We start from the raw sequence: 26,165 nt of genomic DNA, 5'->3' as shown, positions 1-26,165 counted from the left end.
AATTAGAGGAGCAGGGGATCTCACTATGAGAAGAGATGACACAAAGACTGTGACTATGTGTACCAATTTTAGTTGTCTGTGGTTATCGATGTCACTGTGGAGAAGTTATCAGGTAACCAGCATGGTATGGCATGACTACAAGGCATAGAAAACTTCCAAAACACAGTAGGAGATGTTGATGTGATGGTTAGCTCTAACTGCAACTTGGCACAACCTGGAATCAACAGGTCAAGATGAGCTTGGCCTGAAGCAGTGTCTGTGGGAAATTGTCTGGATTATTACTCGGTGTGGGAAGACCCAGCCCACTGCAGGTGGCACCAATCCCTGGGCTTGGGTCTTGAGTTGTGTAAGGAAGGAAGCTGAGCATTCTCCCTGCTCTCGCCTGTGTGTATGATGAGGCCAGTTGTTTTGTGTTCCTGGTAACATGGCTTCCCCATAGTAATGGACTGTAACCTGAAGGTAAAAATAAGCCCTTTCTCCCTTAAGTTGTTGGTTTTTGGGGGGCAGGATATTTTATCACAGTGATGGAAATAAAACTAGGACAAGGATTCTCTCCCCTCCTTCCCCTTCCATGTCCCTTTCTCTCTCATAATTATAGTGCATTTTTATGCCAGTCTCTAGGTGGGGTGGTTTTTTTTCCTAGTTTGAAATGTTTTATTTTACCCTGCAGAACAAAGGGTTTTGGTTTTTTTGTCTTGTTTTATTTTGTTTTTTGTTTTTGATAGATCTGTCAAATCTCCCATAACAGACTTCCTTTTAGAAACATGGGGAACACTGAATGAAGATTTTTTTTTGTCCTGTTTGGTGAAAGGCTGACTGAAGCTGAACCAGATGTTTTTAACTGAGTACAGTATGGGGATGCCCACCATTAATAAAAATTTTATCTTCAACACTGAAAACTAACCTCATCATCATTATACAAATTAGCCTCTCATCAGTTGTATCTCAGAATGTTTTCACCTTCCATTCTAGGAGAGAAAGAAGTTTGGCCCCCTTGGCTGGAACATCTGCTATGAATTTAACGACAGTGATAGAGAATGTGCCTTACTGAACCTCAACCTTTACTGTAATGAAGGAAAGATCCCCTGGGATGCGCTAATTTACATTACTGGTCAGTGTGTGCGCAGGGCCCGGGCATCTGGCTGTGGAGCAGAGCTATTGATCTACACCTGCCTGACCCCTGTATAGAATGTGTCCTCCCCCAGTGTTTAACATTGGCAATGGCAACCGATGTCCCCTTTGTGAACTTACAACAATAATAAGCATGTCATGAGAATATTTGCACATAGAAAACTGGGGAGACATTTCTCCCCAATAGGAATAATACCAGACATCGTGTGTGTGTCTCTGTGTGTGTGTGTGTCTCTGTGTGTGTGTGTCTCTCTGTGTGTGTGAGAGATGTATGTACATACCCATGCATGTGACTGGACATGTGTGTACATGTAAAATCTAAGGTAAACATTCAGTAATTTTTTTTATTCCTTGAAATTTTCATATGCATATCCAATGTATCTTAATCATATACATTCCTCCCTCTCCCACACCCTCTCGGGAAAGGGAGAGCCATTTCCCTTGGGGGCTGTGACCACTGGTAGGTTTCCACCTTACTTTTTGATGTAGGGTCTCTCACTGGAGCTCACTCAGTATTTGGCTAGACTGACCAGCCAACAAGTTCCAGGGACCCACCTGTCTCTGCCCTCAGCCCGGTACTGGGAGCACAGACCCAAGCCACAAGGTCAGACTCTTATCTGGATACTGGGGATCCAGACTCAGCTTCTCATTCAGGTAAAGCAGGCACTTTACTGGCATCCATCTCCTTAGCCCCAGGCACTGCTTTAAATATTTAAGATGAGTCAGTATGTTAAAGTCTTACATCAACCCTGACAGTGTCGTACCATACATGAAATCCTTCCAGGAACACTACAGTGATAAATAGTACATCGTGCCAATGGATCTAGAATTTTCCCAAGGTATTACATTAACATTAAAAATCATCCCACGTGGCCCCTTCCTGCTCATGCTTTTGAAGCATGCTGGATAATGCATCTCTGGAGAAAGCGACATAAATTTGAATTCCCCCTGATTTAATTTATGAGGTGTGTACAGGGGAACTGTCTTTCTACAAGCATGAGGTCTGTTTTCTTAGTGAACTCAAGCAAAGCAATGTCTCATGGAAAGTGAGTACATTTTAGAATCTGACAGTCACTGAGGGGTCAACACTCAAGAGCATTCCGAAACAAAGAAAAAGGAAGAAATCCTTCAGTAGAACCCAATAGCTTTAGTTTCTGCTATTTGAAAAAATAAAATTGTAGGACTAAAGATATGGTTCAGTGTTTAAGAGCACTCACTGCTCTTGCAGAGGACCCAAGTTCAGTTCCCAGCACTGACATGGGAGCTCATGAAGACCTTTAACTCTGGTTCCAAGTGATCCGATGCCCTCTTCTGGCCTCAGTGGGCTCCTGCATGCACATAGTACATCTAAACTCCCACAGGAATCACGTAAATATACATATAATTTTTAAGATAAAGTAAAATAATTAGGAGAGCTTATATGTTAGATTTTTTTCTGCTTTTTAAACATGGGTTTATTAGGGAGACATAGCAACCGCTCTTTCTGCTACCTTGGCGCCTGTGGAGGCCTGCTGTCAATAGGACTTCTAAAAGGCAAATGTGTCTGGAAGGCTGTGGTACAAGGCCATGTTTGCTGGTTGTAAGCAGGGTTTCTGGAACCAGAGAGAGCACACAGCTGTCCTTAAAAATGAAGGTGTTTATGCCGAGATGGAACTGAGTTCTGCGTGGGCAAGAGATGTGCTTACGTGTATAAAGCCAAAAACAACACAGTGACTCCTGGAGGCAAACCAAACAATACCAGAGTGATCTGGGGAAAAGTAACCCAGGCCCACGGAAACAGTGGCAATGTGAAATTCTGAAGCAACCTTCCTGCAAAGGCCATTGGACACAGAATCTGTGTGATGCTGTGCCCTTCCCAGATTCAAACTAATGAAAACTAAATAAATAGAAGTAGATTTGTTTAAAAAAAGAGGGGCAAAGCAACCACTTTCAATACCAACTAAATGTCCATATAAATAAACATATTAGAATTTGGGTATGTTTATTAACGTGAAAAAAATAAATAGTAATGTATTTTAAAACACAAGCTCCCTTGCAGGTGAAATCACCTATGGCGGGAGAGTGACTGACACCTGGGATCAGAGATGCCTTCGGACTGTCTTGAAAAGATTTTTCTCTCCTGAAACACTGAAAGCTAATTATAAATACTCTGAATCCGGTAAGCGACTTTTATGCAGAAAGCCCCTTCCCTAGAAGCTTCAGACAGCATCCTTCAGTTTTCCAACAAGGTGCCCTGTCCGTCTTCACGGCTTTACCCCATCCCATATTTGACACTGTCAAAGCTGGTTTGGTGTCAGAACACAATATTGCATATTATAGAATTACCTCTGTGAATTTGTTTGGTATTCAATTTGATTGTATTATATCTAAATGCATTTTTCAGAGATATGGAATAATGTATTTTTAATATAATTAGAGAAAACTTCCATGACCAAATATTGAGTAACGAAGATGTATGAATTGGAGGTTACTCACTTGGAGTCAGACAGTAAATAAATCAATGGCCTTGGGTGTCAAGTCCTTGGAGGAAGAAATCTGATTGCTACAATACAAGTTCACAAAAGCTCCTACAGTTAAGTTGCTAGACACTGCTTTGGTCAGCTGTATGTCTTATCATGGTTAGGGAAAGAACCAGGCAAGGCAGTGCTGATCCAATTCATACACATCTGTCCTCTGTGCTTTTTATTGACAGGCATCTATTTTTCCCCCTTGGCTGACAGTCTCCAAGAGTTTAAGGACTACATTGAAGATCTGCCTTTGATAGATGATCCAGAAATTTTTGGAATGCATGAAAATGCCAACCTAGCTTTCCAGGTGTGTCGTCTTTCTACTTAAAATACATATTTATAGTGTGTATATAAACTCAAGATATTACTCCTGCCCTCACAGCTCTGTGAACTACAGTGCCTTCAGGGAAAAAGTAAGAGAGTGCTAACCTTTCTTTCAGCAGTGGTTTCAATTCATCCTGGTGCCTTTGGAGTCTTTAATGAGACTCACTTCCCATGGTGGCCAGAATCCTTCAGGCTCCATACTCTGAAAAGATGATCATGCCAATTGCTAAATGCTCATTGTCTCAAGAAAAATTAATATAATTAAACACAGTCTTCACCAAATCCTAAGACGCACACGTGTGTGTGTGTGTGTGTGTGTGTGTGTGTGCCTGTCTGTCTGTCTGTGTCTGTGTGTGTGTCTGTGTCTGTGTGTGTCTGTGTGTGTGTCTGTGTCTGTGTGTCTGTGTGTGTGTCTATGTCTGTGTGTGTGTGTCTGTGTGTGTGTCTGTGTGTGTATGTGTGTGTGTCTGTGTGTGTGTGTGTGTGTATGTGTGTATGTGTCTGTGTCTGTGTATTCCCTTCTCCTACCCTTCTCCCACCACACTGAACACCTTTGGCTCCCGTTACATGAGGGCTGTGGATATAGATGGTTAGATCAGAACAGTGCAGTTCTAAATGCCCAAAGTGTCTCTTTTCAGCCCTTTGGTTCAGATCCTGTGAGTAAATATCCAAGGAAGATAATTAACCTTGCTCTTGCAAAGTAATCGAGGTACCCGACCACAGCACTGGCTCCAAAGCAGTGATTCTAATCTGGGTCACAATCCCTTTGGGAGTCAAATGACCCTTTCACAGGGGTCACCTAAGACCATTGGAAAATATGGATATTTACATTATGATTTATAACAGTAGCAAAACTGCAGTTACAAAGTAGCAACAAAAATAATTTTATGGTGGGGGTCACCACACATGAGGACCTCACATGGCCCAGCTTCATCATGCCATCTCAGGCACCTGTAAAGAATAGACCTCTGTCTCTGAGGACTCCAGACATCTCTAATGGTCAAGGATTAGTTTCCCCTTGAAGAGGCCAGGGCAGGAGGATCATCTTTCTTTTCAACTTAAGTTTTGTCTGTATTCCGGTTAGAAGGTGAATTCTCCAGGCTGTGGGTGGTGCACGCCTTTAATCCTAGCACTCAGGAGGCACAGGCAGGTAGGTCTGTGGTGAGTTCTAGGCTAGCCTAATCTACAAAGTGAGTTCCAGGACATACACAGAGAAATTCTGTCTCAAAAAAACCAAAAGAAAAAAAGATGAATACTACCTGGGTATCAAGGAATCTAACAACACTGGGATCCCCAGAGAGCACACCCAGAGGTCAGTGTTCTGACGCCTGATTTCATGTTTGTCAACAATGATCCTGCTTCGCTCAGCGGGGCGCTAACATGACGTGTCATGGTTTCCCTTGCTCTGCTTTCGAGAGAATACACTTGTGGTAAACCTTCTATTTACTCCACTCTGACCTCTGACCGCTTGTTCTAATTGGCAGAGGGAGTGCGGCAGACATGGGGAGGGGACAAAGAAAAGAAAGCATGGGAGGGCTGGGTGTTGTGTTAGACACGGGGAGGCAGCGGCAGGGAATGACTCAAGGATGCAGGGAGGTCAGAGCGAGACACGGGCTCTTCGTGTCTTTTATTTATTATTGTTGTTCTTTGAGATTATGATAGAATAACGTCATTTCCCTCTTCCTTTCCTGTCTCTAAGCCTTCTTATGCACCATCCCCTTTATCTCTTTCAAACCTGTGGCCTTTTTTCTTTAATTGTTGTTGTTGGTAGTGGAGTGTGTGTGTGTGTGTGTGTGTGTGTGTGTGTGTTCCTAAATACATAAATGCAAACTGCTAGTCTGTATAATGTCACAGGCATGTGTTTTCAGGGCTGAACATTAGGAAGAAGTGTGTTCTTCCCTAGTAAAGACTATTGGAGATTTGTTGGTTTTTAGACAGTCTCTCTACAAAACCCTAGTTTTTCTAGAATTCACGGCATAGACCAGGCAGGCCTCCAATTCACAGAGATCCTCTTGCCTCTGCCTCCCGAGTGCTGGGATTACAGGCGTGTGCCAAGGTTTCTCTCCTCCAGACCACCGTGGAGGAGAGCTTCCTCTCTCCAGACACCAAAAGGCCTTCTTTTGTGAGAGAGCTTTTACCTGCTGCTTTTAGGAAGGAAGGGGAAGATTTGAAAATGGTCTCCCATCTGTTTGCAAGTTGCCTTTACCTAGAGAAAATCTTTGTATCCAAGTGGACCATTATGAAATAGCATGTTCTGCTTAGGTCAGGCAATTCTGTCCCTTTCAAGGCATGTAGTCTGAACACAAAAACTATGCATTCTTCCTACACTCAGCAAGTTATATTTAAGTAAATACTTAATAGAAACTAGTAAAAGACAGAATGGGGCAGAAAGGAGCAGATCTGAGGTCCCGAGTGTGTGTGTCAGCAGCCCCCTCTGCTGTCTGAGCCCGGCTTTGTCGCCCCAGAGCACTGCCGAAATGTCACTTTCTAAAACTGAGACTGAGCAGGAGGAGCATGAGGGAGAAGGGAGTTGTTCTGAGGACGGACTTATTGTTCTATGAAGAAAAGTCGACAAAAGCCAACTGGATGCTAAGGCTGCCATCCCGTGTGTCGGATTCTGCCAGACAATGAGTGCTGTTGGTTGTTGTCACGCCTGACAAGCACTCCGCAGAGCCACTTGCTGCTACAAGGATGATCTACTCTTTAAGGACTGTGTGGACAGTCGTGGAAGAGGCAGGCTTGTGTACACACGGCTGCTGGGTCTGTCACGCTACTGGAAAGGTCTTTCTATCCTGAGGGAAAAGAAAGGAGAAAGATACAGTTGAGGCAAGCCAACTAAAGTGAAAACCTGCTGAGCTTCCTGTCCAAGCTCAAGGATGCCCACTTCCATGTTGTGTCTAGAGCTCCATGGGAGACCATGTGTCATTCTGTCACAGAGGTTAGAAGAGAAGGAGCTGAAATGCTTTGCTAAAGCTTGGGAAGCCCAAGCTAGAGATGTAGACCAAGGCCACTGACTGTGTCTGCTGAGCGAAGTCAATGAGGTGATTGTTGGTGACGAAGCAGCTTTCCCTTCCTTTCTAATCAATGGACATAAGATCAGGAGAGATGAGTAGATCTAGAGTGTTATATATGCAGTCAGTGGCACTACACACTCAAATTCTCATTGAGAGCAAGCTGGTGAGATGACTCAGTGAATCAAGACAGCTGCACCAAGTCTACTGGCATGCGGTCAGTCCCTACCACCCACAAAGTGGAAGGAGAGGACTGACTCCCACAAGCTGTCCTCTGACCTCCATTTATATGTCATGGCATACATGTGCATATGCACACACAATTTTCTTAATGTAAAAAATTAATTTGGTTATGAGAGTAGCTCTCGTAGTGTATTCTAACAATTGAGTTAATATCTTTGTTTTTGAAAACTTGCTTTATTCCTATATGTGAACGATACACATGACAAACTTCATCTTGACCCCATCTTCCCTGTTCTGTCTCTTACCACCTCTGCAGTACAAAGAGACCAACACCCTAATCACCACCATCCTTGAGGTCCAGCCAAGATCCTCCTCGGGTGGTGAGGGGAAAAGCAATGATGAAATTGTCCAGGAGCTTGTGTTTTCAATTCGCACCAGAGTTCCAGGTAATAAACGCTTGCTGGCATCTACCCATAATGGGAGCTTTAGGAATAAAGTCAGAGAACTGAATGGTAAGCAGATGTGGATGCTTAATTTGTCTCATAGATTTTCTTCCCCTGGAGAGCTCACCTCACCATTTGTGGCTGGAAATCTATTGCACCCCAGAAGCCCACCTGCAAGGACCATGAGGGGCCACTTGGCTTACAGTCCACACAAAGCCAGCCTTTGCTCTGAGCTCTGATCCTAAGGCCTCTGGACCTGTGGTGTCCAAGACAGTAGCTGCTGGTCACATGTAGCAGCTTGTTAACCTTGAGTTTTGACATTGAGTCCTTTATTGCAGTAAGCATTTTAAGTGCTTTTGTCTTGGACAGCACAGATGGGGCCGTTTCCATCATCATTTAAAGCTTTATTAGAATCCTATTCTGGAATCTACACCAGTATTTCCTTCATTCAGGAGAAATGGCTACATTACTTTAACCTGACTTGCTGTCGATTTATGGAATCTTCCTGAAGGACCCCAAGAGAGCTACTCTCCCACTTCCCTTAGACTGACAATATATTTATGTCCCTAGATCAATTGTTCTTGGCTGGAAGTGATGTCGTAACACTAGAAAGAAAGCTGAGGTAGAGGAAAAAAACCCATGACAGAGTCCTGGCAATACTCTAAAGGCCTCCAGGTGAAAAGGAGCCATGATCCATGTGACTCAAGAATAATCCTGTCATTCCCCAACACAACAAGGGGCAGTGAGTCTTGTTAACGCTGAAGAAAACTGTCGGTTACTGTAGGGAGCAGTTTCTCCTAAATAAATACAATGTGGGAGGAGAGTAGAAATGATGTAAAGATGAGAGGCAGTGGAGACAGTGGGCTTTCTCCAGATCCCACTGAGGCCTGGGAGATTTGCTCTCCATGCTTCGTAAACTCACACTTACATTGTGAAATGGGAAGCAGACTTCTCCACGCTTCATGGAGCTTATGCTTTTGCTGTGAAATGAGAAGCAGGCCATCTGCCGAGACTGAGAACAGGAGGTTCGATCAGCTCCACCAAAGAACTTGGGGAACTTGAAATGCTGGGGGGCAGGGGATAACCATGGCTCTGTGGTCCATAGAGATCAGGCTGACCCACACCCTGCTGAGTAACATTCCTCCAGCAGCCAAACTGTGAATGCTTAGGAAGCAATCCAGTGTGTGTATGGTCTATCTTAGGAACCCCTTATGTGCTCACACTAGTCACAGACATTCAAAGAAAGCACAATCCCTTCCTTCATCCTAGCCCCTGTGGCTCTGTTTTGTAGGACTGGGGTAGGAAGGATGTATCATTCTCTCCGGTTTGACTCCAGTCTTTGAGTGATGCTCAGTGACTTGGGATAAACTCAAGTCTCTCTCAGTCTCTGCCTTCCACTCCCACCCCTTCCTTTCCTGGAAACAGAACAGGTCTACAGGGAAGAGCAAGACTTACACACTCATATTCGAGGGGCTGTGGGGGTGGGGTGGGGGGACTGGACCCCTGGTCCTCTGGTCTCTGGATTATCACTTGTCGACCAAGCCATCCACTTGGTAGGTAGCATTTGCCATCGGGGTATTCAGAGCTCTGCCTCTCGTTCTGCCAAAGAGAAAAGTATTTTGTGTAAAGTCAGAGGGTGACTTGTAGGAGTCGGTTCTCTCCCTTTAACTAGGTGTGACTCGGGGACTGAACTCGGAGGTTTAGCAGGAGGCACCATTACCCACTGACCCAGCTGCCCAACCCCAAATGTGTTTTCTTAAGCCTCCCCGCCACACCTCCACACCCACTGCAGAGACTGACCACAGCAGCCCCTCACTCAGACCTGCAGAGTCCTCAAAGCCATACTGACTTCCGCTTCACCCTCCTCCTCTCAGCCCCTCCCCCACGGCTACCCAGAAAGGGAGCGACTGCCCTTTACTTAGGAACAGGTATGCCTTCCCTCACACCGTCCCAGTCAGGGTCTCCTGTGCTCTACCTGCCTGTGTCCGAGTCAGTGTTCACACTTGCCCAGAAGATGAGTAGCACCATGACAAGAAGGGAATACTGATTCTCTTGCACGCCTGGATGGACACACATGTTTCCATGATTTCCACTAATTTAAGCTTTATTATTTTGTGACTACTTCTATGTAAACACAGCTGGATAATCCAAGACTTATAAAATATTGTCAAATTTAAGTTCTTGCTTAAGTAATGAGAGAAATTAGTTTTTGTTTATTTTTTATTTAAATTAGAAACAAGCTTGTTTTACTTGTCAATCCCAGTTCCCTCTGTCTCCCCTCCTCCCCTGTCCTCACCAACCCCCTATCCCATCCCCTTTCTGCTCCTCAGGGAGAGTAAAGCCTTCCATGGGGGATCTTCAAAGTCTGTCATATTATTTGGAGCAGGGCCTAGGCCCTCCCCATGTGTCTAGGCTGAGAGAGTATCCCTCTGTGTAAAATGGGCTCGCAAAGTCCATTCCTATACTAGGGATATATATTGATCCACTACCAGAGGCCCCTCCTAACTGACATCCACATTCAGGGGGTCTGGGTTGGTCCTATGCTGGTTTCCCAGCTATCAGTCTAGGGTCCATGAGCTTCCCCTTGTTCAGGTTAGCTGTTGGGAAAAATCAGTTTTAGGTTAAAATATATTTTTATGTGCATTGGTGCACATATTATTACATATATATGTATATATATGTAATAAGAGGCCAGGCCCAGTGAGAAGGCTCTGTGGATAAAGAGCTCATCTGTGGACCTGTGTTCAGTCCCCAGAACTCACATGACGGTGGAAGGAAACAGCTGGCTCCTCAAAGTTGCCCTTTGACCCCCACAGGCAGGTCACAGCATGCATGTGCCTGCATCACATGTCATATGAAAACACAACAGTAATAAATAAAATTTAAAGGAGAAGCACATGATGTTGTGAGGATGGAAATCAAGGATGTCTGGTCTGAGAAGCCAACTGTGTGTGTTTCAGAAGTCCTGAAAATGGAGGGAGCTTCCGAGAGCCTTTTTGTCAAGGACCCTCAAGGCCGCCTGGACTCTCTGACCACCGTGCTTGGCCAGGAAGTGGACCGATTCAACAATCTGCTGAAGTTAATACATGTATGAAAACTTACCTCCATTATTGCTACTGGGTAGCCAAGCCAGGTAGAGAGCAATATAAGAACGCGAGTGTGCTTGGAATCTTCGGCCTGTATTTTCTAAGCTTCTGTTTGGCTGTACTGACTCCTCAGGCCCACGCTGTGTGCAATCAAGTCAGTATTCTCTTATTCTAACAGTGGCCGTGTGAGTGTGTGACATCCTCCTTGGCCTGCCTTACGCATTTAGAATTGCTGTTGGGGCTGGAGAGATGCCTCAGTCGTCAAGAGCACTAGCTGTTCTTCCAGAGGTCCTGGGTTCAGTCTCCAGCACCCACATGGCAACTCACAATTGCCTGTAACTCTACCTCCAAGGGATCTAACACTCTCACACAGACATACATGCAGACAGTGCACCAATGCACATAAAATAGAAATAAAATTAAAAAGTAAAAATAATGAATCATTGGAATTACTGTCAACTCACTTGAAATTTTCCAGGACCACAGCATTCAGTTAAGAGTGAGTTTGAGCCAGGCATTGGTGGTGCACGCCTTTAATCCCAGCACTCGGGAGGCAGAGGCAGGCAGATCTCTGTAAATTCAAGGCCAGCCTGGTCTACAGAGTGAGTTCCAGGACAGCCTCCAAAACAAAACAACCCTGTCTCGAAAAAAACAAACAAACAAAAAAAAAGAGTGATTTGGGACTGAGGAAATAGTTCAGTCAGTACAAGCACAGTACGAAGATCCAGCCCCAGAACCCATGTGGCAAAAGGAGAAAGCCTTGGGCAGCGGCATGCATGCGCTAGCTCCTCTCTGGGAAAGCAGAGAGAAAGGTGGGCCCCTGGGGAACCACTGGACAGCTGGTTTAGCCTGCTTGGTAAGTTGTAGGCCAGTGAGAAACCTTCTCCAAAACCCAAACAAAGGAGGGCTAAAGAGATGGCTCGGCGGTTAAGAGCAATTTTTACTCTTCCAGAGGACCTGGGTTCAGTTCCCAGCACCCACATGACGGCTCACATCAGTACCAGGGAATCAGATGCCCTCTTCCAGCTCCCACAGGCACCCACGTGGGGCACACGCATATGCACCGGCAAGACATTTAAGCACATAAAATAATAAAATAAATAGATTCAATTTTCAAAAGGTAAAGAGAGTGCCTGAGAAGTGACACCGGAGGCTGTCTTTTGCCACGTGCCTGTACTCGCTTATGGCCGGTCACACACATAAAAACTGTGAAAGCCATTGTCCACTCCCCTGATAATTATAGTGCACCAATCTTTTTTTTTTCTCTCAGATTTCTCTAGAAACACTTAACAAAGCCATTGCTGGACTGGTGGTGATGTCTGAAGAAATGGAAAAAGTCTATCAGAGTTTCCTCAACAACCAGGTTCCCTCTCTTTGGTCTAACACAGCCTACCCATCCCTGAAGCCGCTGGGGTCATGGGTCAAAGACCTTATCCTGAGGACTGCATTCGTGGATGTACGGGAGATCTCACTTGTGTGGGTTTGATGGGTTTGACAGTGTGGCTGGCCCTGAACTCCTGAGGGAGTTCTGAGTAGCAACTGTTAGGAATCATTTGATTCCAGAGAAACAGAACCTTCCAGTATGGCTTCACTTTGAAAGTCTTAAGTAGATTATAATACCATTTTCCCTAGGCTCTTATATATATAATGGTTTTCAGCTTCAGGCCATTCTTGAGGTTTTAGCTGCAGTGTATGACTCCACTGTAGGTACAAAACATGGCAGGGCTCCACACAGCCAAACGTGCCTTGACTGTCCCAGCCTCTTGTCCCCTGTGGTGAGAATGGGAATGGACCAGCAGTAATACAAGGGGCAGGGGGTAACTCAGGATTCAATTAGATGCCACCCTCTCCTCCCAACAAAGCTCTGATTTAGATGGCACATTCCACCTCATGAAATCATGTCTCTCCCTTAGCTGTGGCTCAAAAGAGGACAGCCCAAGTCCTTCTGGATTTCCGGTTTCTTCTTCCCTCAAGGATTTCTCACAGGTACTGATGCCTCCCCTAGGAGTTGTGGTTTGTTACATGCACAGGGTTTCCAGGAGCTGGGGAATAGCAGAGCTGCCGATGGCCTGACCGGCCCTGCTTAACTAGGACAATCTAGGATTATTCTTCCTCCATCACAGGGCTGAGGGATGGGGGAGATAGATGCTCCCTGGTAAACTGATCCTTGCCCCTCTCAGGTTACCTATGCATGGGTTTGATTTAGGCTAGATCCATGAATAGATAGCCGTGGTTCAACTCTCCACACCCTCCTTCAAGAGCTTCAACTGCTGTCCCCCTGCACATGCCCCAGCTCTGAGCAGCCTAGAGGAGGCTCTAAAAAGGCACTTTCTATTTTAAGGCAGGGTCTCCCGTAGCCCACACTGCCTTGACCTCATGCACAGTCAAGGATGACCTTGAGTTTCTAATCCTGCTGCCTCCACCACCTGAATTCTGGGATTACATGCACAGGCCACCTTAAACCAGTTTTAGACAGTGCTGGGAATTGAACCCAGAGATTTGTGCAAGCACTTTACCAAATGAGCAACATCCCCAGCCTAAAACAATATTCTTGATATCCCTTCATCAGTCCTAGCGGATTTGGCTGGAGAGTCCCAGAGGACCCAGACTGTGGGGCTCTGAACACCCAATCCTCAGTTTGTCTCATCCCTGTTCCCTGATGAACAGTCCGTAGAAACAAGCTGGACGAAACCCTGAAGTTAGGGGGACTTACCTAAAACTTCCTAGTTTGTCTCTCTCATGGCAGTGCAGGGCCCTTGAATCTTAGTCTCTCCCACCCTTTGTTTTTTGGTTTATTTGTTTGTTTGTTTTTAGTTTTGTGTTTGTTGGTATGGTTTTTTTTGTTTGTTTGTGGTTTTGTTTTTGTTTGTTTGATTGGTTGGTTGGTTGGCTGGTTGGTTGTTTTTTCTGAGACAGAGTCTTATTATGTAGTCCTGGCTTCCTGGAACACATTATGTAGACTTGCCTTGAATTTTTCTGCCTCCCAAGTGCTAGATTTAAAAGTGTTTGCCACTATACCTGGTTTGTTTGTTCTAAGGTGTGTGTTTGCACCTGAGCATGCGCGCACACATGCATGCCCAAATGCCTGTAGAGGTCAGAAGAAGCTGTTGGATTCCTTTAGCACTAGAGTTATATAGGTGGTTGTACGTTGCCTGATGTAGATTCCGGGAACTGAGCTCTGGTCTCTGCATGAGTAACAACTGCCTTTAACCACTGAGCCATCTCTCCAGCCCCTTCCTCTCTTCTTCACCATGGTCCTGAACCACCCCACCCCCAGCATGATCCAGTCTTCTATGCTCTGTTGAACTAATCCCATGTGGAGTGTTAAAGGCTTGAGTTTCTTGTTAATTAGTTTTCCCTACGTTTGTTTGTTTGTTTGTTTGTTTGTTTGTTTGGAGAAAAGGCATACCACAAATGCATGCACACCACAAGACAGATGTGGAGACAGGGGACGCCGGAGTTGGCTCTCTCCTTGCACAGTGTAGGTTCTGGGGATCAAACCCAGGTCATCGGGCCGGGCAGCAAGTGCCTTCACCTGCCGAGTCATCCCACCACCGGGCTGAGAAGGGTTTCTATGGATACGAAGCTCCCTGATGCTAGCACAGCCTGGGTGAATGGGAGGACACAGTGTGTGTGGAGTGCAATGTTCTTTAAAGGACTCCCCTTTTTGTATTTTCAGGGACTCTTCAGAACCATGCTCGGAAATACAATTTGCCTATAGATGAGCTGAATTTCAAGTATAATGTGATTCCAGTCTACAGAGACCAAGCCGCAGTCATAGAAGCTGCCAAGGAAATTCACTTTGGAGAAGAACTGCCCATGGACCTGGAGGTACCACCCACCTGACTGCATGGCTTCTACCCCACTGCCAGTGGAGGGTTCAGCCAGCCTCCCCTGTCCCACCACCCCCATTTGCGGGAGGGAAGGGTGGCACTCACACCCTAAGGCCAGCTCCTCAGCAGCAACTGGATGAGAACTTCTCAAACACAGTACAATCTAGAGAAATGTTTTTCTGCGTAAATCGATAATATTTACATTCAGAAAGCAATGGTCTCCTCTTACAGAGGCAGTATAATAAGACATTAAAAACAGAGTTTCAGGCTGGGCATTGGTGGCGCAGCCTTTCATACCAGCACTCGGGAGGCAGAGGCAAGTGGATCTCTGTGAGTTCGAAACCAGCCTGCTCTACGGAGTGAGTTCCAGGACAGACTCCAAAACAATACAGAGAAACCCTGTCTGAAAAAAAAAAAAAAAACAGTTTCTGGACGAAACAAACATGAGTTTGAATTCTAGCTCTACTCTTCACCAGCCACATGTGTGGAAACAATTGCTCTCGTGCCTGAGTTTTGGTGTTCCCATCTATAAAATGGGGTTGGTGACAGGACTCAAAGAATGAAGTGGTCAACACAAAGTTCACTGGCAATAATTCCCTATAATATTATAGACTAAATGTGTCTTACAGCAGCCACTGAGCTCCCTCCTGCAGTACTGAAATTCTGCCTTCATGCCCCATCTAACTATAATCACAGTAAATAACTAAGAGGGGCGTGCTATGGGAGTAGTCTTAATGGTTTGTGTACTCTTCGAATAGTATTGCAGGTATATAATCTATCTTCTAGAAGGGTACCCAGATCTTCCGGGAGCCTTGATGAGGATACATAATAATCCCATCTCTTACCTCCCTCTGCTTCTCGAGAGGGAAGGAAAAGTCATTATTCATAAGGTCAGATAGTCTAAAGTCGCCCTAATTGGGTTTCCCAGGAGCATTCCCAATTCTGCCTCCTGGTAGGCCATGGACAACATCAAATTCAGTACCAAACTGAGGGTCAGGGTGACCTTTCTCTCAGAGCTCTAGGGCACCCTCTCTAAAATGCAGCAATAGAAACTACTGTCTTTAGAGGTACTTGTTGAAGAGTTGGTGCACAGGCAGCGACTCGAACTGTTAACCGCTCCTCATCCTCCTCCTCCGCTCACCCTTGTGAGTATCTTTCAGTTGCCCTCCCCTGAGGATGGAGTTCTTGTTCATGGTATGTTCATGGATGCCTCTCGGTGGGATAACAAGGAGATGGTCATAGAAGACGCGTTGCCAGGACAGATGAACCCCATGCTGCCTGTAGTTCATTTTGAACCACAACAAAACTATGACCCAGTCCAAACACTCTACCACTCCCCGCTCTACAAAACAGGAGCCCGGGCAGGAACACTTTCCACTACAGGTAAGCATGTTCTTAAGATTTGTACGTGGGGCTGGAGAGGTGGCTCAGCAGTTAAGAGCACTTAAGAAGCCAGGTTTCATTCTCATCACCCATAAAGTGACTGACAGCCACCTGTAATTCCAGTTCCAGAGGATACAGTGCCCTCTTCTGGCTGCCAGGGACACTGCACACATGAGCTGCACAGACAAGCAAGCAAAATGCACGCATACATAAAAATAAATGTTTTAACTATACAGGTAATAACTAAATAAAAACCTCAGTCAAAATCCAAACACTTCTGGGCAGGGTGGCATGTACCTTTAATCCCAGCATAGGCAGGCAGCCCGTGAGTTCAAGGCCATCATGGTCTACATAGCAAATGCTGGTCACTTAGTTAGTACAGTGCTTGCACAGCACACACAAAATCCTGCATAAGGTCCTCAGCACTGTGTAAAACTGGTGTGGTGGTATGTGCCCACAATGCCAGCATTCTAGGTCAAGGCAAAAAGATCAGAAGTTCAAGACCATCTTCAACTACTTAGCAACGTTGTGGGACTAGCCTGATCTGTGAGACTCTGTTCTGCCTCTGCCTCTGCCTCTGCCTCTGCCTCTGCCTCTGCCTCTGCCTCTGCCTCTGCCTCTGCCTCTCTCTCTCTCTCTCTCTCTCTCTCTCTCTCTCTCTCTCTCTCTCTCTCTCTCACACACACACACACACACACACACACACACAATGCTTAGATGGAGATAAAGCTTGGTTATAGACTAATTGCCTGGCATGGAAAGTACTGGGTTCAATGCCCAGAAGTGAAAAAAAAGTGAACTTGCCAAAAAAATGCTAGCTGTAACACACTAAGAAAGTTATTGGTCCAATTAACCAGATTTAAAATAGGAGTACCTGTGCTGGAGAGATGACTCAGCAGTTAAGATCACTTACTGCTCTTACAGAAGACTGAAATTACATCCCTAACACTGATATTAGCTGTAACTCCAGTTCCAGAGGATCTGAGTCCCTCTTCTGGCCTCTCCAGACATGTACCCTCATGTGCACATACCCCCACATAGACACACATATAAGTAAATAAAAATAAAAGAATACACATTTAGAACTGTTGAAATTGTGTTTGTAATAACACTGGGTATACATGGATAACATAAACTTAGTGTTTGTTTCTCTTAGAACCTAAGGAGTAGAAAACAGAGTTTAAAAGGGCAGAGACTTGCAGTTCCAAAATGATGGGCTGAATGGGCACTGAGAGCACACCCTCGCCAAATAGAATCTGCCCTACCACACAAAAGAGGGTTAACAATGAACTGTGTGGACCTGGGATGCAGTCCTCACAGGGAGGCAGAGACAAAGAAACTATCTCTACAGATAACGTGAGAGCCTGTGGACCAGTGAGATGGCTCAGCTGGTAAAGGCTCTTTTCACCAAGCCCAGCAACCTGAGTTTGGTCCCCAAGACCCACGTGATAGAAGGAGAGAACTGAATCCCACAAGTTGTCCTCTGACTCCCCACATCTGTGCCAGGTTATATGCAGGTGTGCACGCGCACACACACACACACACACTAAATAAATTTAATTTCTTTAAAAGAACAATAACTTTTTCAAAAAGAAAGAAACTGCTGAAGAACACACTGAGAAAACCCCTCAAAATGCAGCACAGTTTGGTGGGAAAATCTGACATTGTGCAAAGAGCTGTAATTCTCCATGTTTATCTAGTAGGCAACTTAAGAGAAAGTAAGAATGAAGGAGAGGGAATATTTGCAAAGAATAACAACTGGTGGTTCCCTAAAACTAAAGAAATGCTGTGTCCTTGAACTCAGAAATCTCATCAAGTGGGAGGTACCTGGGAAGACATGCATGGTTATTTGCAGAGTGTCCAGGGTGGTATCCAACACATAGCAAATACTGTCTGAGCAAACTATGCACAGAACAGCAATCATGATGAAAATTCTTAGGAGATTACTGGACAGGTCATAGGAATCCCTTATCCTAATGATGGAGTTCTGCCTTAATTTGAGTTTCTACCGCTGTGAAGAGATACCACAGCCATGGCAACTTTCATAAAGGAAAACATTTAATTGGAGCTGGTTTATAGTTCAGAGGCTTAGCTCATTTTCATCATGGCGGGAAGCAAGGCAGCATGCAGGCAGACGTGGTGTTGGCGAGATAGCTGAGAGTTCTGCAAGCAACAGGAAGTGAACTGTATCCCACACTGGGCAGAGCTTGAGCATATGAGACCTCAAAGCCTACCTCCACAGTGACACATTTCCCCCAACAAGGCCACACCTACTCCAACAAGGCTACACCATAGTGCCACTTCCTATGGGTCAAGCATTCAAACACATGAGTCTATGGAGGTCATATCTACTCAGATCGCCAATTACCCAGAAAGGGCAACTTGTTAGGGCACCTAATACTGCTCTCTCCCTGGATATGAATATAAATTTTAGGGTGACAAGATTGAACACAAAACTTACGAGCGGCTTTATTTCAGGGATGGTGTCCTAGTTTCTTTTGGGTTAATTAAATCAACACTCTAGCCAAAAGCAACTTAGGGGAGGAAAGGCTTTATTTGGCTTATACTTCCAGGTCACAATGTATCATTGTGGGAATTCAGGGCAGAACTCAAGGTGGGAACCCGGAAGCAGGAATCATGGAGGAATGCTGCTTGCTGGCTTGGTCACGGGCTTATCTTTAGCCAGCATTCTTAAATAGCCCAGGACCACTAGCCTATGCTTAGCACAGCCCAGGGTGAGTTGGGCCCTCCTACATCATTTAATAATCACGATAATCCCCACTGGCACGCCAACAGGCCAATCATACCGAGGCAATACCTCAACCGGGACTTCTCACAGCTGTCTCTAGACCACGTCAAGTTGAAAATTAAGACTAACCAGGACCGAGGTGCCATATATTTAAACCCTTTCTACACTGTAGTGTAAATCGTAATAATAAAAGAGTTCTGACATAACACAATGTTAGCCTCAGGTATGAAATGGATAAGCTTTAAGCAGTCACTGTGCAACTCAGTTCGCCCTCTAGGAGGCTGTTGGAAGTATCTCAGTGTAGAAAGCCAAGCTGACCTCATAACAGAGGTGCTGTGGTCTCTGTGTGCTAGCTCACATCCACCTGGAGACAAGGGTGGTGTCTACTCAATGATCAAGATGCAACCAACACCACTGAGTCCAGTAACCATCAATGCCCGGCTGCTTACTGCACCTCAGCACTATGCAGAAAACCTTAGCCAAACCTGTAAGAACATGAAATGAGAACTTGGATTTGAAATGAAGAAACAAAATTATTTGCCCATATAATTGATCACATGGGAAAAAACAAAGAATCTACAGAAAAAGGTCTACTACAAATGATAGTAAGAACAACCACTATATAACAACCAACAGAATTCCTGGTAGAGAGCACTTGTTCAGCATGTTTGAAGCACTGAGTTCAATGCCCAACACTGACAAAATGTTAAGAACTTAATAGAATTCAGCCATCATGGTAGCATACACCTTTACCACAGCATTCAGGAGGCAGGGGCATGTGGATTTCTGTGAATTAAAGGCCATCCTGAGTTATGTAAGTCCCAGGCCAGCCAGAGCTACACAGTTAGACCCTCTCTCCCTACAAACAAACAAAAACTGTTAACAGAATCTCTGTGTTCTGTCAAAAACAAATACAAACAAAAGGTTTGGCTCCACTAAGAACACGGTTGGTCTGATTAGGAGCAAACCCAACAAGGAGAACAAGGTAGCTCTTGGCTCCTAAGGGCCACACAGTGGGACCAGAATAAGTGGAGGAACTGAGTCATGTCCATAAGTGGGAAGATTGGATGGATGTTCTCAGGATCCCAATTCCCTCGCAAATTAATCTCTGAATTTTTTTTCTTGGTTTTTCGAGACAGGGTTTTTTGTATTGTTTTGGAGGCGGTCCTGAAACTGATCTGTAGAGCAGGCTGGCCTTGAACTCACAGAGATCTGCCTGCCTCTGCCTCCCAAGTGCTGGGATTAAAGGTGTGCGCCACCAATGCCTGGCCTAATCTCTGAATTTAAAAAAAGTCTCATATAATTGTTAGACAACTAACTCTTCTGATGCTTGTGTGAAATGAAAACAAAGACTAGCCTCACTTCCTTTGAATAAAATAAAGCAGAGGGTCTGTTTCTAACAAACCCAGCCACGGTAGCTCCAACAGTGCCCCATCACCACAGGGCTGAACAAACCGATCAGATGGGAATGGAGAGCCAGAGCAACTGTGGGTTTGTAGGAAGCCGAAACGATAGCAACACCATTGAAAGCTGGTCAGGAATAGAAAAAAAAAATAGTTCATAAATGGTGCTGGAGAAAGTGGTTCTACTAGATTCAGATTCTTACTTAATATTACATACAAAAACTTAAATTAGCGCTAGAGAGACGGCTCAGGACTGAAGGGCAACGCTGCCCCTGAAGAGGACTGGAGTTCAGTTCCTGGAAGCCACACCAGGTGACTCCCGACTACCTATACCTGTTGCTCCAGGGCCTTTGATGCCCTTCCAGGCCGATAGGCACCTACTCACATGCAGATACATACACGTGTACATAAAAATTAAAACTTTAAGTTAAATCATTGATGGTTACTTGAGACTTAACCACCAAATTTTAGAATGCTTAACTCCTAATGAAAGGGTTGTAATAATTGCCAGCGTCTGCTCATCCCCTAGAAAGCCAATCAGGGATAAGCATGCTTCCTACTGGAAGACACGTACTAAAATAAGTGCAGCCGGAAATGTCGTATTTGCTTCAAAATAATCTAGGAGACGTGTGGAAGCGTGTAGGATGAGATAGACACAAAGGGGGCGTTTATGTTTCCATCTATCCGCAAAGAGGAAAAAACGAATAGGATCAAACATGAACCGTGATAGTTAACCAATCAGCGCACTCGCAGGGCGGGGCGGGGCGGGGCGGGGCAGGGTAGGGCTCCAGTTCATAGATATCCACCTATGTGTATTTGTGGTGGTGGAGTGGAAAATGGTTTGTACACCGTAGTGCACATACTCACAGGGGCCAGAAGAGGGCATCAGATCTCTTAGAGCTGGAGTTACAGGTGGTTATAGGCTGACTAACATTGGTGTATATATGCCCTTAAGCATGGAGCGGTTTCTCCAGCCCTCCTATATCCTGCTTCCCTCTGAATAAGCAGCCCACCTTTGCTGTCTTCAACCACAGTCCACAGTGCAGCGCCTGTGTGCTTGCTGTAGCCATCCTGTCTTGTCAGGAGCACAAGACCTCCAGGATTCCAGTCCAAGCATATATGTGACACACATGTCTATCCCAATCATCTACCCTTGGAGATGGTTATTGTCTAACTCTGAGTCATCGCAGAGTGTACTGTACAGTGAACCCCTTAGGAAACAGTGGTGAGATTTAGGGAGAATGGCTTTGGGAAGGCAGCTAAATGCATGTCTGGTCACCAGAGAACTGATTCTGCTTAAACAGACAGTAGCTGTAAGGGTTTGTTTATCCCAAGTCCTTCTCCAGACCTAGGGAAGGCCTTATGTGCCTCCAGGCACTGACTGCCTATGAGGAAGTACAGTGTCACCCTGAGAAGCATGGAGAAGAGAAACGTGAGCTTACAGTGGGGTGCTTAGGGCCTTGGACAAATTTCTGAACTGCATGAAACCAGTAAATACATTGGAATACTATCTAGATTGGCTGCCATGGCTGTCGCACTGGAAAGCCTAGTATTCAATGGGACACAAAAACAAGGCACCCTCTGCTGGGTACAACACTTCCCAGATATCCTTGCATAGATGGTGTCTGAGAAAGCAGCGCCAAAACGAGCAGTTGCCCTCTGAGCACAACAGCATCTTCTCAGTACCCCCTCAGACAGCCACATAGTGGAAAGAGTACTAAGAGTGACTTTTTCTATTGAATGACTGGACACTAAAGTCAGAATGCCCAGCACTAGGCTGACTCATTTCAGGATCCCAAGACCCTTCCAGTGCAGGATGGAATAAAGGACAGGCAGGTGGGTGGGTGGGTGGGTGGATGGATGGATGGATGGATGGATGGATGGATGGATGGATGGATGGATGACCAGCCACATGGATGGGTGCCCTCCTACCATTAGATACCCCTAAATCGCACTGAAATGTCAGGTCTTAATCCCAGCCTCACGCTGCTAGATTCAGACTACAGAGAACCTGAAACAGGCTCATCAAGTTATAAGGTCTAAGCCAAAGAGGCCCAAAAGCACCATGTTTCTAAAATCTCATTCTGTGTAGCATGAAACTGGGACCTTCGGAGGACTGCACCCAACATCTTCAGGTTCAGTCAGATCTGGAACTAGAGTATCTTGACTCGGTATCTTATCTCTGTGAATCCAGAGGTTATGCTTCAAATGACAGCTCTTCTCTCCCACCCCACCCCGCCCCACCTCTGCCCTTGCCCCCACCCACCAACCCCCATTGTATCCTTTATTAGGTCATTCAACCAACTTCGTGGTGACTGTCCTCTTACCCTCCAAGCGGCCCAGTGATTACTGGATCGCCAAGGGATCTGCGTTGCTCTGCCAGCTGAATGAGTGAACAGGGACCATGCTGATCCAGAGATCCTCCCTGATGAGGAAAAAGTGACTTCAACCTGACTTAAGTATACCTGCTACAGCTGTTATTTCTCCCATGGCCTAAAATAAAGAAGTTTCGAGTTATTTCTCTTGGCAATCCCAGCTGTGACAGGGAGGTGACAAGTTCGCACACCGGGTATTCAACTCAATCCCCAGCTCCGTGTGAAATCCAGGCTGCTCCTCTTAAGTGTGTTGCTCAGAGTCCTGGAAAGAACGAGGGGTTTGCCCCTGATTTCCACAAGCTCCCTTCCTTGTCACACTTGTATGACAGGCCTACAGTCCATGCTAGCCACATGGACCCAGACACTTCTGTTTCTAGACCTAGTTAAGGCTATCAAAAATGCAACACAGCGGGCATTGTGGTACAGTGGTGAGCAAAGCCGCCTTCCAAAAATGCTACATGTACAACACTGGTCCAACAACCGTCAAGTGTGTCCAACCTTTTGACATTTTGACATTGTGACACAAAGTTCACCCTTAACAACTGTGCAAAAAAAAGTGGGGGAAAAGCATCATTAAGTGCATGTATATGTATGTGTTCATGTATGAGTGTGTAAATGTAGGCACATGCATGCCACCACACTGCATATGTGAAGATCAGAGTGCAGTCCTCACTGTCGGCATTGAAACAGGGTCTCTCTCATTCACTGCTGCATATACCAGCATTGCTGGCCCATGAGCTTCTCGCAATTTTCCTGCCTCTGCCTCCAATGTCCTGGAAGGAGAGGATTGGGATTTCAGACATGCTACTATGTCTGATTTTTAATCTGGGTTCTCGAGACTCTGGCTCAGGCTATCAGGCTTCTGTGGCAATCACTCTACCTATTGAGCCAAGTCCATCCTTCTAAACCTTCCACTTAAGGATAAACCAGTGTCAAAATTGGCCACCTCCCAAATGGGTGCATCTGAGCCCAGAAACTGACTGGGAAGGAGTCCACAAAAGTCTCCAGAGGGACTGAGAAGATGGCTCGCTGTGCGAACAGAAGGACTTGAGTTTGCTCTCTACCATCCACATAAAAGCTGTGCTGTGAGAAACTACGACCGCAATGCGTGAGTGGGGAAGCAGAGACAACAGGATCCCTCGTGTTCATTGGCCATCCAGCCTTGACGAATGGATGAGCCGCAGGGACACTGAAAGACCCTGCCCCAAAAAGTAAAGTTGAGAGTGACAGAGGAAATCCAGGGCCAACTACATGCACCACACACACACACACACACACACACACACACACACACACACACACACACACACCAGGGAAGGAGGGAAAGCCAGAGCTTAAAATCCACGCAATCAAGGGACCCTAAGCCAGATGACAAATTAGTAGTACTACTTAGTCCAATGGTCAACCATTCTGCAGTTTTGTAAACTACTCCAAGGCCCAAGAGAACAGAAAGGGGACCAACAGGTAACATGCTGATCTGGAACCTGTGACTAGGGAAAGACAGCCAGACAGGGATTAAAATTCCCATTTTGAGCACAGCCAAGGCAGTTAATTCTACACTTATTTCACCTCAAAAATACTAAGTAACGCAGGAGTGGATAGTGTAAGCCCACTTTTTGAACAGACAAATCCAGGCCATCCCCCAGTGCCTTAGTTAGGGTTTCTATTGTTGTAAAGAGATGCAGGTCTCTGACCCTGACAGACACGATAAGGCACACCCACAATTGCAACACACAGAGGATGAGCAGGGAGGATCCCAAGTTGAAGACCAGCCTGAGTTACATAGCAAGGCCCTGTCTCAAAAGAAACAAAAATTCTCCTTCTCAATTGGGTCTGTCAATGTCAAACCAGACTGCAAAGTACAGGGATGGCTATTTTTAAAGCCCAGGAGAGTAAAGGCTTGAAGGCCACCAGGGCCCTCTACTTACCATAAGAGGGGTGCCTGTTCTGAAAGCTAGCATTAGCACCCAGAACACAGGAGTTCAGAGGGACAGGCAAGCCTCGATGGCCACCAACTGGCTGGGGTGAGAATTTCCATGGCAAGGAAGCTGCAGCTGAGGCCAAAGGGATGGGCCTGTGACAGGAGCCTGGAACTGTAACCATTAAGAGACAAAGGCTCAGTGCACAGTGGGGGGGTCACAGCAGTTTCCCCCACCCCAGTGTCCATGAGGTGACTTTTTATCTCCCTTCTTCAAAGATGGAAATGTGTGTTAATATACTGGATGCTTTGGGCCATTTCAACCAGAAACCAAATAACAGAACATTAGGAGGTCAGCTGTCCCGAGCTTTAGTGAGTGCTGAAAACCTTGACAGGGGAAAGCCCAATTCAGTTACCCCATCAGCAGCCTCTGGCAATCTTGGATACAAATGTAGCCCTCTGAGCACAGCCAGGCCAGGCAGAGTCCTCCCTGGGTCTCTGCCTTCTCACCTACCCTAGTCTGGGCTTCTGTGAACACCGTACAGGCATGCCAAGCCAAGACAGGACAAGGTCATGGGCTCATGACCTCAGGCACACCTGGTCCTTTCAGCTCAGCTGAGGACTAAAATTCCTAAACCCATCGCCACCTGATATCCCATCAGTGGAGGAAGACTAAAGAGGAGCCATGGGACTTGGACAGTCGCTAGCCCTTTTACCTGGGTATCTCCAGGCTGCCAGCTTTTATGCACTTAAAACTGAAATTTGGGGCTGGGCTTGGTGACCAAAAGCACTTGCCGCTACTATAGAGGACCTAGGTTCAAGCCCAGTGCCTATGCTGGCAGATCGCAACCTTTTATAAAACCCAGGCCCATGGGGAGCCAATGCCATCTCCCGTCTTCCATGGGCACCTGAACACACATGGTAGGTGTACATCAGCCAGGCGCATACACATAAAGACAAACAATCTTCAAAAATGCAAGTCACACAGGACAGCAGAGGCCCCTTCGGTCCTTTCAATAACTCCCTATGGCCGTGGGCATGAAATTCTGTTCCTCCCTTGTTTATGTCTCTGAACCATCTCATGCCACTAAATGTTTTCTTCTAAGGCTCCAGCCAGAATTGCTTCATCTCACTATCATTCATACGATCATTCCCTCCAGGACAGACTTTCACTCGGTCCCCTATGCCCCAGATCCCTGACTCCCACATCATTGACCTGATGTTTTTGAAGCACGTACGTGACACTGGATTTCTGCATCTACCGGTTCAGACACCACAGATCTGTTCATCAGACTCCACTCTGTCTGCTTTCTGCTTGAAGAATGCTTCCTTGGGGAGGCTCTTCCTAAACCCAGACCATAGCTTGTACCTTCCAACATGCATACACCACACACACACACACACACACACACACACACACACACACACACACACACCACAAATACCTGTGCTTCCTTTGGAAGTTACCAGCTTGGAATCCGGCTTCCTCACCAGACTGTGCACTCTGTGAAGGCAGACCAGTGTCTCTCCAGTTCACCCAACATGCATAACACGCAGACAGCCAAAAACACACCAGAGAAACTTGGGGGAAGTTTAAGGGACCCTGAACTCCAGCCTCTCTGCTGTAATTCTTCCAGAGACTTCCTGCCCTACAGATTAACTCTTCTGTGCCCCACTGACCCACAGCCCAGCTGCTCTAAGATGCTCTCTCTTTGATCACCGGTTCTGGTAAGCACACTCCTCTCTACAAAGCGTCCAGCTCTGAATAGTTACAAAATTGTCGCAGAACTTCCATGGAAAAGGGGCTGAAAAATCGAGT

General features: G+C 45.9%; 1 protein-coding gene and 1 pseudogene across 1 annotated transcript in view; both read left to right on the top strand.

Annotated features, from left to right (window-relative positions):
• Dnah6 (dynein axonemal heavy chain 6) overlaps nucleotides 1–22,570 on the top strand; it is a 186,264-nt gene extending 163,694 nt beyond the window's left edge. Inside the window, exons 68-77 of the mRNA XM_005078273.4 lie at nucleotides 973–1,111; nucleotides 3,170–3,289; nucleotides 3,824–3,945; nucleotides 7,473–7,602; nucleotides 10,560–10,687; nucleotides 11,956–12,141; nucleotides 12,599–12,671; nucleotides 14,365–14,516; nucleotides 15,679–15,901; nucleotides 22,345–22,570. Coding sequence (XP_005078330.1) covers nucleotides 973–1,111; nucleotides 3,170–3,289; nucleotides 3,824–3,945; nucleotides 7,473–7,602; nucleotides 10,560–10,687; nucleotides 11,956–12,141; nucleotides 12,599–12,671; nucleotides 14,365–14,516; nucleotides 15,679–15,901; nucleotides 22,345–22,448 — 1,377 coding nt within the window. The 3' untranslated portion in view covers nucleotides 22,449–22,570. The remainder of the gene's footprint in view (nucleotides 1–972; nucleotides 1,112–3,169; nucleotides 3,290–3,823; nucleotides 3,946–7,472; nucleotides 7,603–10,559; nucleotides 10,688–11,955; nucleotides 12,142–12,598; nucleotides 12,672–14,364; nucleotides 14,517–15,678; nucleotides 15,902–22,344) is intronic.
• Nucleotides 2,662–3,162, top strand: LOC110342465 (annotated as a pseudogene).
• Nucleotides 22,571–26,165: the final 3,595 nt, after the last annotated feature.

The sequence above is a fragment of the Mesocricetus auratus genome, unplaced genomic scaffold, assembly GCF_017639785.1.
Source record: "Mesocricetus auratus isolate SY011 unplaced genomic scaffold, BCM_Maur_2.0 Super-Scaffold_100676, whole genome shotgun sequence".
Taxonomy (NCBI): domain Eukaryota; kingdom Metazoa; phylum Chordata; class Mammalia; order Rodentia; family Cricetidae; genus Mesocricetus; species Mesocricetus auratus.
This window is presented reverse-complemented; position numbering and strand designations above follow the sequence as displayed.